The following is an 18,947-nucleotide window of genomic DNA, read 5'->3' on the forward strand; positions in this document are numbered from 1 at the left end:
ACACACACAAGAACGCACGCACGCACAAACAGACACACACACACACACACACAGGTGAGATGGAGCCTTGCTGTGATAGATTAGCAAGATTAGCTCAATCCCCGAGGCGACACTCAGGATCAGTGAGGTGCGTCACACCTCAAATACACGCACACACACACACACACACACACACACACAAGCACGCATACACACTCACAGGCATCCATCTGCAGAAAGTTGTGCGTTCACTAATGAGTCACACGGTGTGTCATATTTGCATAAAACTAGAGTAAATTTGTGGAGAGATTAATGCTTCACACACAGATGCAGATTATAGTGTTATTAAGTATGTTACAATTGTCATATGTGTAACTAATGTGTTATAAAATGTATTACAGTGAGTCATTGTGTGTATTACAGTATTATTGTCAGGTTTTATTTAATTGCATGTTATCATATACTATAGAGCATTACAATGTGTATCATGGTGAATGTCTATTATAGTGTTTTAGTGTACGTATAGTGCATTTTATAGTGTGTTGCAATGCACCTGGCATTGTGTTATAATGTGTTTCATAGCCTGTTTTGACGCGTTGTGTAGCATGCCAAGATTTTTATTATACAGCATAATGTGTATATAAGACACATATTCTTTACTGTTACAATATGGTGGTTCCACATGCCTGGTATACTGTGTCTTGTTGTATATTATATAGTGTGTCATGATGTACATAATATAGTATTTCAGAATGTACTGTATGTCAGATAGTGTGCCATGATGTTTATAATATAGTGTCACATCATTTACAGTACAGACGTATAGATGCCTTGTTGTACGATGCCATGATGCGTATTATATAGAGTGTCGTTGTTTATTATATAGTGTGCCATATTACTGTATATAGTGTGTCGTGATGTACATGTACATAATATAGCGTGCCATATTCTATGCAGTAGAGTGGTGCGCCATTCCTGGTATACTGTGTCATGATGTGTATTATGAAGTAGGTCATGACGTATATAATATAGTGTTTCACATTCTATTCAGTAAAGTGTTGCAACATGCCTACATAGTGTGTCATGATGTATTGCCTCACAGTTGTGCGGACCGGGGTTCAATCCCCGGCCCCGCCTGTGCGGAGTTTGCACGTTCTCCCCGCGCCTGCGTGGCTTTTCTCCGGGCACTCCGCTTTCCTCCCACCTCCCAAAAACACGCGTGGTAGGTTGATTGAAGACTCTAAATTGCCCGTAGGTGTGAATGTGAGTGCGAATGGTTGTTTGTTTGTATGTGCCCTGCGATTGGCTGGCGACCAGTTCAGGGTGTACCCCGCCTCTCGCCCGAAGATAGCTGGGATGGGCTCCAGCATGCCCGGCGACCCTTGTGAGGATAAATCGGTACAGAAAATGGATGCGTGGATGGATGATGATGATTATATTGTGTGTCATAACATATAGTATAGTGTGTCATGATGTACATGTATATATCATATTCTCTTCAGAATGATAGGTTCCTGGCATACTTTGCATGTTGTACACAGTATTATGAAGTATGTCATGATGTACAGTATATAATATATATATATACATATATATAGTATGTCACATTGGCTTCCATACCTGCTATGCTGTGTCTCCTCGCGGCAGTGTTGAGTTCCGGCCCAGAGACGTCCTTTGTCTTTCCGTATGGTCCGTCATCTGCACACAACAACAACAACAACAACAAGGTGTTATACGTACATACTGTCAGATGACTGCTATGATGCGTGCGCGTTTACTCGCTACGTCGTCGTCACGTGAGCGCCGGTCTCAGTGACTGGCTGCTCGCAAAGGCCAAACGCTTAAATGTGTCTTTTTATTTGGATTCCTCAGCGCCTTCAAAGCGGCTTACCGCCATCACGTGAGAGGATTACCGTCAGCGAGAGCACAAATCTCGCAAACTGTCTTTAATATTCTCACTTCTAATCGTTATTATATACAATATATATCAAATTATAATGAGGACTGTCACTGCCCACTTCATTAAGTACACCTGCCAATGAGACCCACCCCGTCCTTGCATCCTTACGTCCTCGCAGCCCTGCATTATTACACCCACTCGTCCTCTTGACAACCTCCATTCTCACATCCTCAATTTCTAACATCCTTGCACGCTCATGACCTCCCATCCTTACATCCTTACACCCACGCCTCCTTACATCCTCACTTCCTTGCATCCTTATTTCCTTGTATCCTGAGATCCTCTCCTCTATGCACCCTCATAACTTCTAATCCTCACATCCTTATATGTATCCTAACCTCCATGCATCCTCGCATCCTCAAATCTTGCATTCTCGCATCCTTACAATAGAACATCTTCAAATCCTAGTGTCCTTCTGTCCCAAGCAAGAAATTCTCAATTTTCTCTGCAAGAAAACGACACAATAGCTTCAAGATAAAGTACTTTAGTTTTATGTAGCATATGTCTAAGTACTCAAAAGACACTTTTCAAGAGCTTACGCTATCACACACATGCACACACACACACACACACACACACAAAAGCGCACTCGCAAACTAAATGCAAAGCCGCCTGATTGCGGTCATTATGAGTCTGAAAACGGCAAAATTGACATGTAATTAGCCCGCGTCCACATCAGCAGCTACACAAAGCCACACTGCGGTTAACTCATGTTAACACACACGCACGCAAACACACGCATGCACTCCTGCGAGATGTGTGCCGCCCACATAAGCAGGCCAGTGGAAAGAACAAGTGGTAATTAAGAAGCTTAATGGCTTTTGTGTTGTGATTAATTGCAGCCTGATGTGTCAGAATGGGGGGGGGGGTGCTTCTGGTTCTCTTTCTGGGGGGTCTTTGAGTTCAGGGTGTTGGATGTAGAGGGGCGCGTCCTCCTTGTTGTTATTTTTGAGTGCGCCATTTGGAAACAAAGCTGTCACGGACGAACATGCAGGAGCTTGAAGGTAACCCTGAACGCAAGAAAAGCTTCAAAGATTCACGCAAAACTGTCATGAAAAAGTCAAACCAAAGATGGTCGCGCGTTCCTCACTTTCCTTGAAAGACTACGCAGCACGCAAACGCCGTCACGGCCTTTCAAGTCAGCCTTCCTGACTGGAAACATGGATGCCTCGCAAGGAGGCGAGGGTGCAAGGATGCAAGGATGCAAGGATGCAAGGATGCAAGGATATAAGGATGTAAGGATGCAAGGATGAGATATGTTAATAGGTTTTGCTCTGATTGGATCACTGTTATACTAATTTAAATACGGAAAACAGCTTCGCTCTGATTGGTAGTTGGCGATACCCGGGCGCCTGGTGGCTCGGGTGACCAAGCGTTCCTTCCGACGGCGCGTTCGGATGCTTCGATGTGGAACCATCGCGTGAAGCCGAATTCACCAAGCGTTGGATTGTTGGCCCACTAATAGAAAATAGAATGTGATCTCAAAAACTAAACGACATTTGGCGACAGACCGCAAGCTTCGCTATGTCATCCACTGTTACATCATCAATAATGAAACACAATATATGTACAGTTGATCGACTGCATTTGTATGGCTTGGTGGCGGCTGAGACGAAGCGGGAAAATGTGTACTTTGATGGAAGGGGAAGCTAATTTGAATGCGTTCTGTTCGGAGCTGATAGAGCAGATCTTCCGACACGGACACTTGCGGGGGTGATCGTAAAATGAGCGTCATCCTATTTCACGCACCAGCGAGCATAGCAGGCGCAAACGAGTCAAGCGGGCTGATGGCTGCTTTTCTTTGCACTTTGACGTCCACGTAGACAAACAAACGCTCGCTCGGGGGAAATCAGCGCGGATCGATAGATAGCGAGTCGGCGGCAGAGCGAGGCCGCTAATGTGCTAGTTTGACATCGTTTCACCTGAAACTGAACATCAAAGTCATAATAAGGCGACATAAACAGAGGAAAAGGTTGCTGTTTGTTACCTTGAATCCTTCCATCCTTGACCCCAACTACTTACCTACACAGTACCTAGAGACTTAACTACCTAACCACCACCTAAGAACCCACCTGCCAACATTACTACTGTACCTACCCATTTGAACTACCTGCCTAACGTCCTACTCAACTCAACTTTACTTATCGAGCATTTTAAAAAAACTACGTACCCACCTACTTACCTTCCTAGGTAAGTTCACATAATTTCCTGTTCACATAATTTGCTTTTGTTTAAATGTTCTTTTTTCTTTGTGCTAAAGTGTCGGGGTGTCAGATCATCACATAATCACAAACTGGGCTGAAACTCATGCAACACGAGGATAAACTCAAAATCAATGTTTTCGAACATAAATATGAATCAGAACAGACAGTATACAATACTATTCCAAAATCAATACATTCAAAGATGAAATAACTTGCTGAAAACTTGCTGTCACTGCGAGCAGCTCTAGTTATTATCCTAGTTATAGCCTGATTAATATCAAGTGAATGTATATAAGTTAAATAAATTGACACTTTGTCAGTGCTAAATAATATACTGAATAATAATACTGAATACATCTTTTCTTCGATTCTCAGGACGGACTGCAGACGGAGTGAGGTGACTCCTAAGGGATGTTTTGTTAACATTCGTCACAGAAAACAGCTCCACACACAGTATGTTTTGATACGACATTACCCAGAAGGCTTAGGGTGACGGACCGGAACGGGAAGTGTTGGGACCGTTGTTGGTTGACGAGTGAGCGCGGGAGTTGAAAGAATTGAGATGCTGCAATATGTTGCTGCACTTCATTAACCCAATACTTGGGTTGTTTGTGTTGGGTCAAATTTCTTTTTCTGAAAGTAATCAAATAGTGTCTTGACTCAATACCAAATAGTGTCTTTACTCATAGCACACATTCTACTACCTACCGCGACACAAACTCTTTTTATTCCATACGAACACATACTCTGTTGGAGCGTGAGGTGCCTAAACATGTCCGACTTCCAACGTGTTGCCATTTTTCCCCTTCACATCTGACACGATGAGCCAAGATTTAAGAGATTTGAGATGAGAACTTTTCTCTTCTACGCAAAAGATGTGCTGATCTCAAATCCAAACTGATGCAACGCAGCCATCTACTGCCGCACGTTTGTCATTACAGTCATGTCGAAGCTTGAAGTTCATAGACGGACGGGCGGGCTGGGCGAGAGCCTCTTTCACGTCTACCTGCTGAAAAATGTAAAAAAAAAATAAAAACAAATCTGGACTTTCATCTTGAATGCTAATGTTTGACATATTGAAGGCAACAGAAGCAGCCAACATCTGCTCGTCGGCACCCGCGGGCGCCTCGCAGACGTCCACCCGACAGACGCGTAAACACAATATTTGCACCACACGCCACACATGTTGCAAACTTCTAAGACTACGAGTCCCATTTATTTGTAAAAAGAGCATGATGTGCATTTTTCTGACAAAAGTCAATGGGAAAATGCTGAATTGCTGACGATGAGAATAGAAATTAAGTCAGTCAGCAGAAAATTAGCCAGCAAGCAAGTGAAATTTGCCAGAAAAACAGGTAGAAATTAGCCACCAAACATGCGGTAAAAGCAAGCGTCAAAATGTGCAATTAGCAGGCAGATGTGACATCGGCTAAAAAAATGAAATTACCCAGCAAACGTGGAATTAGCCGAAAAACATCAGATGTTAGCCGGCAAACATGACAAATTTGAAAATAAAAATGTGGAATTAGCCCACAAATGTGAATATCCCCAGCAAACTGAGAATTAGAAGGCAAGACTTTGAGAAATTAGCCCGCAAAAATAGGAAATTAGCCAGCAAATGTGAAATTTGCCCCCCAAAAAAACAAAACAACAACAAAATGAGAAATTGGAATGCACATTGGCCCACAAAATTTGAGAAATAAGCCAACAAGCAAGTTATGACTTTAGCCAGCAAACGTGGAATTAGCTAACAAATGTCAAAAATGAGCATTTAAACAAGTCCGCCCCCTACAGGTGTGGAGGACTGAAAAATGATTTCTCCGGCCACTTCTTTCAAGTCATTCCTACCAATCTGTCGCCCTGCGCTATGCAGCGCCACCTGCAGCTCGCTCGGCAGCATGACAAAGGCTCCGCTCCCTTCCTTCCTTCCTTCCTTGCACTCACCGCCAACGCTGGCCCCGACGTCCCTCCGCAAACCGCAAAACATCACCGCAGACATGACGGACGAGGAGATCAGCTGCCGCGTTCACAGCAACGCAGAGACACTCGCACGCTAGCGGTAGAGTGAAAAGGTAGAGTGCAGAGAGAGAGAGAGAGAGAGAGAGAGAGAGGGAGGGAGGGAGGGAGAGAGAGAGAGAGAGAAATGTGGACCGCCGGGTGCTTGGGGAGCCGAGTGCTGATGATCAAAGATGACTGGCGCTTACGTTACTACTGCTCCAAACCCTGAGAGAGAAAGAAAGAAAGAGAGAGAGAAGGAGGGAGAGAGAGAAGGGGAAGAGAGGTAAAGATGTCAGGAGGGAAGGGGGTGACGATGCGAGGAAGCGAGGATGTAAGGAGGTGAAGATGTGAGGATACCAATGCAAGGATGCAAGGATGTGAGGAGGCGAGGAAGTGAGGAGGTCAGGATGCAAGGACATGAGGATGGATGTAAGGAAGTGAGGATTCTAGGAGGCAAGGACGTGACAAAGTGGGGGAGATAGGATGCAAGGATGCAAGGATGAGAGGAATTGAGGAAGCATGACAGTACGCTAGGATGTGAGATACCAAGATGTAAGGATGTAAGGATATGAGGTGCTAGGGCGCAAGGATGCAAGGAAGCAAGTATGTGAGGAAGCAAAGGGGTGAGGCTGCGAGGATGTAAGGATGCAAGGAAGAAAGGGTGTAAGGGTGCAAGGATTCCAGGATTTGAGGATGAGAGGATGTAAGTCTATAAGGAAGCAAGTATGTGAGGAAGCAAGGAGGATGAGGGTGTAAGGCTGCAAGGATAAGAGGGTTTGAGGATGCGAGGATGTGAGGATGCAAGGATGTGAGTTGCTAGGGTGCAAGGATGCAAGGATGTGATGATACAAGGACACAAGTATGTAAGGATGCAAGAAAGAAAGGATGTAAGGATGCAGAGATGCAATGATGAGAGGATTTGACGATTCCAGGATGTGAGGATGTGAGAATGTAAAGATATAAGGATGCAAGGAAGCAAGCAGGCAAGGATGTGAGGATTTGAGGATTCCCGGATGTGAGGATGCAAGGAAGCAGGTATGTGAGGAAGCAAAGAGGTAAGGCTGCAAGGATATACTCTAAGTATCTCAGGCTGCAAGGATGTAAGGAAGACAGGATTTCAAGATACAAGGATGCAAGGATGTAAGGATGAGATGTGAGTATATAGGATGCAAGGAAACAGGTATGTGAGGAGGCAAGGAGGCGAGGATGCAAAGATGAGAGGATGTAAGGAAGAATGCAAGGATGTGAGCTGTTAGGATGCAAAGAAGTAATCATGAAAAGATGCAAGGATGCGAGATTCAAGGTTTCAAGGACGTGAGGATGCAGTCCTCTTTTGATTTTTGTCTTTGGCATTTCCGCTTGACAAGATCATCTTTCAGCATTCATGCGCAAGCAGGGACAACTGCAACTTTGTTATTATTTTTTGTAGTAACATTAATATAGCAGTAAGTTGTCTCTTTCTCTCTCTCTCACACTCACGCACACACACACACACACACACCACGTCACGGTGTTTGTATATCCTTTTAAATTTGGCCGCCTGTGTGCATGTGTGTGCGTGTGTTTGTGTTGTCAGTAATAAGCCTGGTTCGTATTCACTCTCTGTGTTTTGGTCAGTTGTTTGTGGAGCTCGCTCGACCCCCTCTGCCTGACCTATTTTTCTCTCCCTAAAAATAAATAAATAAAATAAAAAGTTCATTCTGCATCTTTGCATCAGCATCACTCGGCCGGCATCCCGTCTGACTCACACAAACGAGCCCGCAGCTGTTTTTCCCGCTTCCGCCGTACGTGCCGCAACAGCCAACGAGACGTATGAAAATAGCCAGCGAGCGTACGACGTTAGTCAGGAAAAATGTGGACTTAGCCAGCAAAACATGATCAATTAGTTGGCAAACATGAAACGTCCCGGTTAACTTGACAAATTAGCCTGACAATGTAGAAGCAGCCAACAAGATAGCCTGTAAATGTGTGAAGTTAGCCATCAAACTTAAAACGATAGCCAACAAACATGTGACATTCATCAGCAAATTTGAGAAATTAGCCAGCAAACGTGTGACATTGACCCGAAAATGAGAAATTAGCCAGCAAACTGGAAATTAGCCAACAAACATGGGATGAACGTGAAACTTGCCGCAAAGACAGAAATTTGCCAACGAACAAGCATCATCAGCCATCAAATGTGGAATTAGCCAACAGACGTGAAACTAGTCAGTAAATGTGAGACATTTGCCAGCAAACAAAAAAATAAAAGTTGCTCACAAACGTGAAAATCATCAGCAGACGTGATATTACCAAGCATACGTGTGAAGTTAGTCAGAATAGAAGTGAAATTAGCCAGCAAGCATGATTTATTTCACAGGTTTCGGAACGAATTGGGCTAATTTGGGACGAATTTCATGCAATATCATCGATTACATTCCTTGAATCATTGCATGCTTGAACAAATCATTAAATGAGCCAACAAACATTTTCCATTAAACAAGATACATGTGAAATTTGTCAGCAAATGAGCTAATTAGCCGACAAACACGATAAATTAGACAGCTATTAAATGAGACAAACCTTTGACATTAGCTAGCAAACATGAGAATTTAGCCTGAACACGTGACATCGGCCAGCAAATATGTACAATTAGCCGACGAACGTGCACAGCTAACCAGTGAATATGAAACATTAAGCCAGCAAGTAATACACTTACCAACAAACATGAAACAGTAGCTACTAAACATGTAGTACTAGCCAGCAAACATTTGAAATAAATCATCAAACGTGTGACATCGGCCAGCAAATATGTGGAATTAGCCAACCAATGTGTACAGCTAACGAGCTAACATAAAACATTAGCCAGAAATTGTGTGACGTTAGCCAGCAAACTGGAGAAATTAGCCAGCAAGCATATACAGAACTTTAAAAAAAATAAAAATAAAATACATGATAAAATAATATATAATAAATACAATAATAAACATAATATAAATACATTATAATATATATATATATATATATATATATATATATATTTAATTTGACGGACTATTTCACTTGCGTTGTGTGTGGCGTGCACGCGCAAGCATTAATGCCCGGAGGGAAGCAGAGGAGGATGGAGAGGAAAGAAGAGGAATGAAACGCTCTTGACAATGACTCACGACGCCGCAATCGCACAAACACACGCGCACGCCGTGGTCCGAGGTGGCGGTGGTCTTATCTTCGACTTCCTCCTTCTGAAGGATTCGAAGTGGAAATTAATCCGCACTCGGAGGATTACGGAACAACTTTGAAGTGGCGAATGACAGCCATACGTGTGCGCGCGCGTGCCTCAGGCGCGCACACCTGAGTGATGAAGATGAGGGTGAAGATGGAGTGCGCGCGAACGTGTAACATTCAAAAACACGAGTTTAGCCATCGTACGAGAAATTAGAAAAACAAATGTGAAATTAGCCAGCAAACATTCGAAATTGAGGGAGAACAATAAAAAAGTATGAAAATGTAATAAATTAGCCATCGTTATAATTTCAATGAGCCAACATGAGAAACGGGAAAGGAAATATTAAATAAGCCAGCGAGCAAGACGTTAGCTAAAATGTGACACTGGGTAGCAAACGTGTGACTTTAGCCAACAAATGTCAAATTTGCCAACACACATTTGAAAGAAGTCAGAAAACAATAGAAATTAGACAAAAAGCATGACGACGTAGCCAGCAGGTGTTATGCATAAGCTAGCAAACATGCTAAATTAGCCAGCAACCGTTAGAAATTAGCCAACAAACATGCTAAATTAGCCATTAAATGGCACATTAAGCAGTGGATTAAACGTGGATTTAGCCAACAAAGGTAAGAAATTAGCCAGCAAACAAGCGTAAATAGCCATTACACTGTACATTAAGTAACAAACATGGAATTAGCCAACAAACGTGAAAATAGCCAGAAAACATATGCTGGTGGGCAGTAAACGTTTTTTACATTAGCCAAAAAAAAACCATTAGAAATTACAACAAAAAAAAGTATGTGAAAGTAATTATAAAAAATGTGATGCGTTAGAAAACACAGGGACAAAGGGACCAGGACTGTCATGATACGTGATGAAAATCATGATACGCAATAAATCCGTATGAAGTCAACGTGCTGTATAAAATGACCTTGAAAACAAACAGAAGTGAAGCCTTTGTGCTGCCCGGCAGCCGTACCGAGCTCTACAAACTATTTACTTAACAAGTCATTCGTTCCAAAATGTTATTCTGCATATTTAAATCGTATCGTCTCGCTTTATCTCCTCTCTGGCTCGGCCTCAGTCTTGTTTCCCTCTGGTGGCCACAGTCGGTATAAATAGGCCTCCTCCTAACGCGCTAATTAATCTCTAGCGACAAAATCAAAGGAGGTGCATCTGCATTTGTGGGAGGGAGGCAGCGAAGGCTCGGGAAGAGGCGCGATGCAGACGAAAGGTCACACCAGTATGGCGGAATGTGCCGCCTTTGTTTCAGAAAGACTTCAAAATCAGTCGGACTCTTGCTTGCCTCGCACGAAACATTTGCCAGAAAATAATACATTTGTAAGCAAATATGTGACATTAGCCAGCGAACACGATAACTTAATCAGCAAATATCAAATTAGCTTTAAACGTGGCATTAGCCAACACACATTAAATTGGCCAGCAAACCTGAGAACCTGAGAAATGCAAGCAAATATGAATTTACCGGCAGCGAGCAAACACGGGAAATGGGTCAACAAACGCAAAGACATGAGAAATTCTCCCCAAAAAAAAGGTTAGCCAGAAAACGTCAAATTAGACAGCAAACATGATCGATAAACGTGAAATTAGTCAAATGTGAACTAGTCCGAAAACATGAGAAATTAGCCAGCAACCATGAGAAATAAATGTCAAATTTAAAAAATAATGCCAGCAAAACATGAACCAGCAAAAATGAGAATTTAGCCAATCAACATCTCAAGTAGCCAGCAAACCTTTGATACTAGCCAACATTTGTCAACATTTTGCAGAAAAAAATAAACACAAAATTGGTCAGCAAATGTGTCATTAGCCACCAAATATATCATTAACCAGAAAAGACACGACAAATACGACATTCAGATGTAAATATAGTCAACGATACGCTTTGTCAGGTGTCTGTGTAGAAGGTTGCAGCTGTCCGCGCTCAAAGCGGAAACGTCGCTCGCCCTCGATACGATACGCCAAAACTCGGGAAGGACACCGTGAACTTCTCAACAAAATGTCAGCGCTCATCGCAAGTGGAGCTTCTGTCACTCAAAAACGAAACTCCTCATCCTTAGTCTCCCTCGGCATCACCTTGACCGAATTTGGGCAAAATTCAGCCCCTCGTGTTGCTTTCACGTCGCAAATTGGTAAACATGTCAATCACAAGTCGAACCCGCAAGACCAGCGGGCTCGACTGGCTCGGTTGTGCCCGACTGCTTTTGAAAAAAATTCGGACCCCAAAGCCAGTTTCACTTAGCAACGGGACATTTAGTAGGCGTGTCTATCACGAAGAGACCCGCCCAAAAAAAGTCTCAGGAAGCCTTGCCCGAAAACAAACAGGAAGTCTGCCATTTTGGTTCAATTGGCTCACTTGTGTCCGACTGGGAGTGAAAACAAATTCGCTAGGTGTGTCTATCGTGAGTAGAACACACAAAAAAGGTCTCAAGGGGCCATGCCAGAAAAGAGTCAGGAAGCCCGCCATTTTGATTTGGAGCGGATTTTTCAGGTCATGTCGGCTGTTTCCAGGAGAGTTTGCCAAGATGGAACCAGGTACGCTCGCTAAATGATGAAAGACTGGCCATTTTGACGCTTCACCACAAAACAGGCGAATGAAATTCATTCTCTTTTTTTGATATCTTTGAGCTATCTGAGGTCAAATTGTGTACATCATTGGTTTTGTTTTTTTTCTTTAGTTGAGCATGAGCCCATCATCACCGTCACACTGACGCCCGTCAATCAGCTGATCAATAAAAAATCACACAAGCGACTGATGCTCGGTGGGGGCGGGGGGGGTCTCTTTTCACACGAGTCGTAATCACGAGTATTCCCAGCGCGGCTCAAAAGGCGGCGCTTCGTCCCCGTTTCCTTCCGTTTGCTCGCCGTCTCCAGGCCTCACTTCAAAGTCGGAGATCCCCAAATCCATAAATAAATCATCAGAAGGGACCGACGCCAGGCCGAGTCTCGCTGACAAACCCACAAAAAAAACAAAAACGCAAAGAGTCGCGCTGTCATGACCGCAAAGAAATCAAAATGAAATTGCTGATTTTGTTTTTTTTCGCCCCCTATTAGCTTATAGAAGAAAAGAGAACATATGGGAAAAAAATAACTCAATTGAACGCCATCTTTAACACAATACCTTTCAAAAGAACAATAACATGTGACAGCACGTCGCCATGGAAACCCGAGTCAGTAAAAACGTCCAAAAGACTGAACAGACGCTTATATTCAATATTGAACAAAATAATGAACTGGTGAATTTTGCGGGATGTTTTCATTCTCGGGAAAATGTGCAGATGCCACAGAGGATGGAAGCTAAACATTATTTTTTTTTTTTTTAAGAAAGTCTGAAAGTTGCATGTGCGGATGAAGTTAAGAGTTTCACCTTTCTGCAGCAGCAGCCGTCTCTTCAAGATGGCCTGAAGAAAAAGCATGGTGGCCGCCTCGCCGCTTGCAGACGGGATTCGCCGAATGTGGAGCGCAGGAGAAAGAAGAGGGAAGCTCAACTTCTGTCTGCATCCCTCACCCCCCCTCTCTCCCTCTCTCTCTTGCTCGCTCGCTGGTTCGCTCGCCCTTAAATGCTGCCTGCTCAGCTGCGTAATCGAGTTCATTTGATTATTATTTCATCGGCTGCACGGTCGAATTTATTATTCCGGTTTTGTTCTCCGTCTCGGTGACGACTTTTCTTTGTCATTGCGCCATCTTCGTCTCTTCTGATTATGCACAAAAAAAGTTGCAGCTCAAAGCCTTCGGGACTTTTGATGCCCCAGTTTTGCTTGGTTTTTTTTTCTTTCCTCTTCCTTTTTCTTTTCCGGCCCCCGCCAGATTCCCCGTGTCTGGTGGGCCCACATGGGGAGCGGCAGGTGATGAAAGTGCAGCCAAAAGATGAAAGCCGGGACACGACGGGCGTCACGAGGTGACCGGCCCGCCAAATGACAGACTGCGTGTCACTCGCTGGAGCGCAGAACGAAAGAACGAAAACCATTCGGTGCTGGTTAGCATGCGACAAAAGTAACAAGGTGGGGCGTACGATTGCGTAATCTGGGGCGAGGGTACAGTGCAGGAATTCCACACAATTCTTCTCACTTCTGCTCAGAAACGTAGAACGGCCTCACGATCGCCAACATACAATTGTTTGCGGTTACTTATAATGAACCGCAAGACTTACGTAAAACGTTTAGCCATCTGCACCGACGTCAGCTGAAAGGCCACTCTGCCAGGAAGAAGTCGTTGCTCCAAAAGAAACATCAAAAAGTCAGATTACAGTTTGCAAATGCACACGTGGACCAAAAGCTTCCTTTTTTGGTGATCTGTCCTGTGGTCTGAGAAAAAGAAAATGAAACATTTTGGCCATAGTGAGCATTGCTACATTGGGAGGGAAAAGATGGAAGCTTGCTAGCCGGAGAACACCATCCCAACTGTGCATCGTGTTGTGGGGTGGCTTCCTACAGGGGGGACAGGTGCCATTCACAAAATAGATCGCGTCATGAGGAAAGGACATTATGTGGAAATACTGAAGCAACATCTCAAGACATCAGCAAGGAAGTTAAAGCTCAGCCAAAGTGCTTCCAAGGACAACAAAGTCAATGTTTTGGAGTGGCCATCACAAAATCCTGATCTCGAACCGGAAAAGGCATGTGCAAGCAAGGCGGCCCACAAACGTGGCTCACCAGTTGTGTCAGGAGGAATGGGCCAAAATTCCTGCTTTTGCTTTTGTATGTTAACGACTGACTTGGAAGAAGTCACCACTGTGATCGCAAACGTAGAATTGTTCACTGTTACTTGAAATGTGGCATACTCAATCAACAAATCGATTCCTTTACACGCGCCACGGCCAGAAAGACCCAAAAAAATGTCGTTTCTCCAAAGAAAGCGTCGAGATGAGATACCGGGAGACAGCTGAACTCAAACATCCATTGAGTTATTTGGTTACCATGTTGTACCGATGTATACGGGATCACAGGGTTTAATTTTAGGCCTAGCGCGACGGGGACGACGACGACGACGAATAAGAATAGAACTCGTCTTCCCCCTCCACGCTGTCAAAGCGGGCGGGTGACACTTTTAAGGCCCTAAAAAAAAAAACAAGAAAAAAACAAGCAGGAGTTTGTTTTATTTTCTCCCGTCAGCGGCGTGGCGGTGCGGGTGAGATGGAGGTGAAAATAAAAGTGCAGTCACCAGGCTTCTTCTCTCGTTCCACATTTGAAGCAAGCGATGGGGGGGGGGAAAAAAAAAAAAAAAAAAAAAAAAAAAAGTGTCCCAGAAAGAAGAAGTTTCCAAGTTGGGAATGGAAATAAAATAAAATAAAATGTTTTCATGCGTCTGAAACTGAAGCAGAAATGTGACAGGAGTCTGATGGCGGAGAAAATGGTGGCGTCAGATGATCATCAGTCAACTTTTTCATCTCGTCTTCGCTTTCGTGGCTCATCAAAAAGTAAATTCGCTTCCCCGCAAAGTGTGCAAAAATGGCAGAAAAGTTGAAGAGCACGCAAATACAATTTTCAAAAGCCAAAAAAAATGACTCGTCTAAAATGCTCAAAAGTTTCTGGAAAAAAAAACAAAACAAAAAAAAAAAAAAATCTCCAAAAGTTGGTGGCAATGTCAGTAAAAAAAAAAAAATGCACCTGGCGCGCCTCCTTCGTCGCTATAACGCCAGCGTTTGATTGTTTTCTAGCGTTAACAAACGCTGAATCGTCGTCGCGTCGTTAGCGAGCCGCTTCCATAATTGACGGCGACATACTGCAACGCTGGTACGCCAGCGCACGGCATCGGCGGCGGCTAGCCTGCAAAATTCATCTGGCTCACGCACGCACGCACGCACGCACGCACTAGAGTTCACAAAGCAGGCTCATTATTTTCAGGCAAAAAAAAAAAATAATAGAAAAAGGAAATATTTTGGGGAGAGGGGGGAAAGAAGCATTAAATATTAAACGCATGCAGTGGAATTCATTTAAAGAGACAGGCTACAGCGTCTTTCAAAATCCTCAGGTTTTGCCGCTTGGAGAAGTAACGTTTGGGAGGTCCGGGTGTCAAATCGGTCCTTTCTTGCACAAGTACGCAATCTGTACGACTTCAATGCAGACTTCACGGAGACTTCACCTGGGCCTCTTCTGGTACTGACGGAGTGTGTATGTCAAAAGTCGAACGACTGTATTTGCCATCGCAACGGTTCCCCCGAAGCTCCGGCGAGATGTTTTCACGTCGCGATGGCTTTTGTCAAGGGATCGGATGTCTGAACGAGGGCGCGCTTAGCGAGCGCGCGGTAAGCCCGCAAAAAAAGCCACCACGCGGGCGAATCGGCTCCCTTTCAAGTCGTTTGCGTCGTCTACGTTCACAAAAGACGGCGTTGGCGGCTTAACACGTGCCCCTGAAATCCCATCGTGCGTCTTTAACAGGAGCTTCAATGACTCCCACGTGACGCATCGGCTCGCCTTTCGACTTTTCGACAAACATTTGACGACATTATATTGCAAGCGCAAGTCAAAGTCAGTTATTATTATTAGAAGGAATTAAAAAAAAAAGTAGACTCACGAAAACCTCGTGAAACGGTATAAGTACCGTAACATCTACGCTAATGTCTGCTCGCCGGTCTATGGCATTTGGCATCACACGTTAGCGTTAAGCTTGCAGGCTTGGGCTCAACCAAATGATATCGTTCCTTTGAACGTTTTGCTGTTGAAATACCCGACGTTGAATTCTCTCGTGTGCTACGTGTCAGTTTTGTCGTGAACTTCAACTGGGGCAGCTTGAAGCAAGCACGCTTCGCCTCTCGAAGCCGTCGTCGTGGTCGTTCTCTTTGCTCATCCTTCCTTCAGTGGTGTTTTTTGTCATCATTCATTATGGAAATGTGTCTCGCTCCTCAGCCGTCGCTCACCTTCCGCCCCTAATGAGCGCCCGCGCTCCCAATGTGTCACAAATCTGCCTTGACGGGATAAAACATTCATCAAAGACACGCGCGCGCACACGCACAAACCCGACACGCACACTCATCTGATGAAAAGAAACATTAACTTCCTCTCTGGAAATAAAGCGTTGGTTTTTTTCGGTTTGTTTTTTACCAGAGCAGGCTGGCTGCGTACAGTGTCGTGGTGAAGCAGCATGCGGCTCGGACGAGATCGTGTTGACTTTGCCGCAAAGTAATCGACGCCCACCCGAAGAGGTTTGCAATTGCCCGTAGATGCCACAAGATGGCAGCACAGCGGTTTATTTTTTAATTAGACAAGGACACGGCCGGACAAAATGAAGCTCCTCCCCTCACTTTAACATTGTTCCTTGGCCAGCTACCACATGAGGGCGCCAAAGCAATGAGTCTTTTAATCGTCCAAAAGTCTGTGCGACATCTTCCCACCCTCGCGTGGATCGAGCTCAACTCTTCGTTGTGTTCGTGACTCTGGCGCAACTTGGTGGTTGCCGCGGCAACGACGGACGGCTACGATCACGGGTCACCTCATGAGGTACACCGGTGAGATTCATTACAAAGGAGGAAAAATAAAAAAGCAGAAAGTGGCCCAACAAGCATCTGCTAGTTGTTTACGATGCTTTACGTACCGTCTAGGTTGTCAAACAAAACAAAGTTCCGATAACAATGTTGATTGTTGTCGTCGATTTGCTTTCGTCGGCGGTCAAAACATTAGGTACAGCTGAAAACACACAGGTTTTGTTTTCAAACCTTTTTTTCCCCCCCATCATAATTGTAATGAGTGTCAATTATTCACAGATTTTTTTCTATTTCCGGTCCACGTAGAAAATAATTAACCACTCGTTTAATGAAATAAAAAAAATGTGAATCGTGTAGTTGTTTTTTTTTTTTTTATTATATTACTCATATATTTCCCATGAATTAATCAAACAATTATTTAAAAGAGATAAATGACAAAATAAACACATAAATCTGAACATATGAATTTTAACGAACCAATTTGTGGAGAGAAAAATATCCAATAACTGTCAAAGTCTCTTAATAATAAAAATGGAAATGCTCATTGAGCGCATCACGAGAGGAAGTAATCAAGTACAAATACTCGGTCACGCTACTTCATGATTAGGGAGCAGGGAATGAGCGAGCGATTCCGAACGCAGTCGCTTCGCTCCAAACAAACGCACACCAACACACGTACAGTATTGTGAGTAACACACGCATAAGTGAGGTCAGCACAACGAGCCTCAAGCTGCACACCCACTCACACACACACAACACGATACACACTTCTTAAACACGCAGGCAGATTTTGCATAAAACACACCTGATGCATTTACAACACGCGCACACTAACATTGGACAAACACGCACAAACAGTATACACAGGGGCACACATTCACACACAAACTAACATTTCACACACTAACATTGTATAAACACACAAACAGTAACATAGTACACACACACACACACACACACACCTCTATACACACTTCTTAAACACAAGCAGATTTAAAGATGCAAACTTTGCATAAAATACACTTGATGCATTTACAACACACACACACACACACTAACATTGGACAAACACTAACACAAGCACTAACATCGTATACACACACGTGCACACTAACATTGTGTAAACACACACACACACAAACCTTGTACACAGGGGCACACATTCACGCGCACACAAACTAACATTTTGCACTCACCGCCATCGTATAAACACACACAACACTAACAAGCACTAACATTGTACACACACACACACACACTCTTTTTAAAGGCACAAGCACATTCAAGGATGCAAGCTTTGCATAAAACACACCTGATGCGTTCCCAATAAACACAAGCAAAGACACACAAAACCATTGCACACACACACGCACGCACGCACGCACGCACACGCACACTGTACCCTTGATTTGGCGCCTGATGACCCCCAAGCGGCACTTGAGCGACACGGACAACATCCCGGCTTAGTCCCTCTTTTTGGTCTTCAGTCGGACATTGTGTGAGCGCCTCGCCACACAAGTCACATGACCAAAGGAGCAAGATTGCGGCAACCTTCTCCCTCTTCCGTCCTCTCTCTCTCTCTCTCTCTCTCTCTCTCTCTCTCTCTCTCTCTCTCAGGTGTGTGGGAAGCGGCGTGAAATGAAGCCGCCGCCGCCTCCTCTTTCCCACCTCGCCTTCTCCGTTTGGTCACGAGCGGCGGATTTACGATAGCTTGTCGTAACCGTGACGACGACGACGACGACAACAACAACAACAACAAAAAGGGCTTTGCTCAAATAACGCAACGCAAACTTCCTCGCCACCTATGGAAAGTTTTGCAGGCCCGGCAACGGAGAAGAGGCGAACTAAACGCACGGAATGAAGTCCACAAGTGCTGGAACAATTTGAATTCATCGTTTGTAGGTTGTTGGGGGAATCTGTCCTCTGTTATTTGCTTTCCGAAAAAAATGTAGAAGCGAGACAACATGGCGACAATATGGCGGTAACGAGCCAGCGTCCGACCAAAGGAGAAGAAACGGGAGCTCATCCTTAACACATCGCCGCCCGCGATAGCAATCCCTAGCTCGCATGCAAATGTAGCCCCCGAGTGAGCATTCGAGTGTTATGCCGTGATATTATCCCAGTTTTTTTTTTTTTGCTTGGCCACTTATGGGCAAACAA

At 44.2% G+C, this 18,947-nt stretch overlaps 1 protein-coding gene across 13 annotated transcripts in view; it reads right to left on the reverse strand.

Annotated features, from left to right (window-relative positions):
• LOC133483081 (glutamate receptor-interacting protein 2-like) overlaps positions 1-18,947 on the reverse strand; it is a 50,024-nt gene that overhangs the window by 19,176 nt on the left and 11,901 nt on the right. For 4 of the 13 annotated variants that reach the window (XM_061783675.1, XM_061783673.1, XM_061783672.1 and 1 more), the window contains exon 2: positions 1,600-1,677. In XM_061783675.1, coding sequence (XP_061639659.1) covers positions 1,600-1,677 — 78 coding nt within the window. Of the gene's footprint in view, positions 1-1,599; positions 1,678-6,087; positions 6,216-8,839; positions 8,977-12,734; positions 12,921-18,189; positions 18,306-18,947 lie in introns of those variants that run through there. The other 9 variants (XR_009790010.1, XM_061783669.1, XM_061783679.1 and 6 more) reach the window with 5 other exon arrangements.

The sequence above is a fragment of the Phyllopteryx taeniolatus genome, chromosome 9 (assembly GCF_024500385.1).
Source record: "Phyllopteryx taeniolatus isolate TA_2022b chromosome 9, UOR_Ptae_1.2, whole genome shotgun sequence".
In the NCBI taxonomy this organism is placed as follows: Eukaryota; Metazoa; Chordata; class Actinopteri; order Syngnathiformes; family Syngnathidae; genus Phyllopteryx; species Phyllopteryx taeniolatus.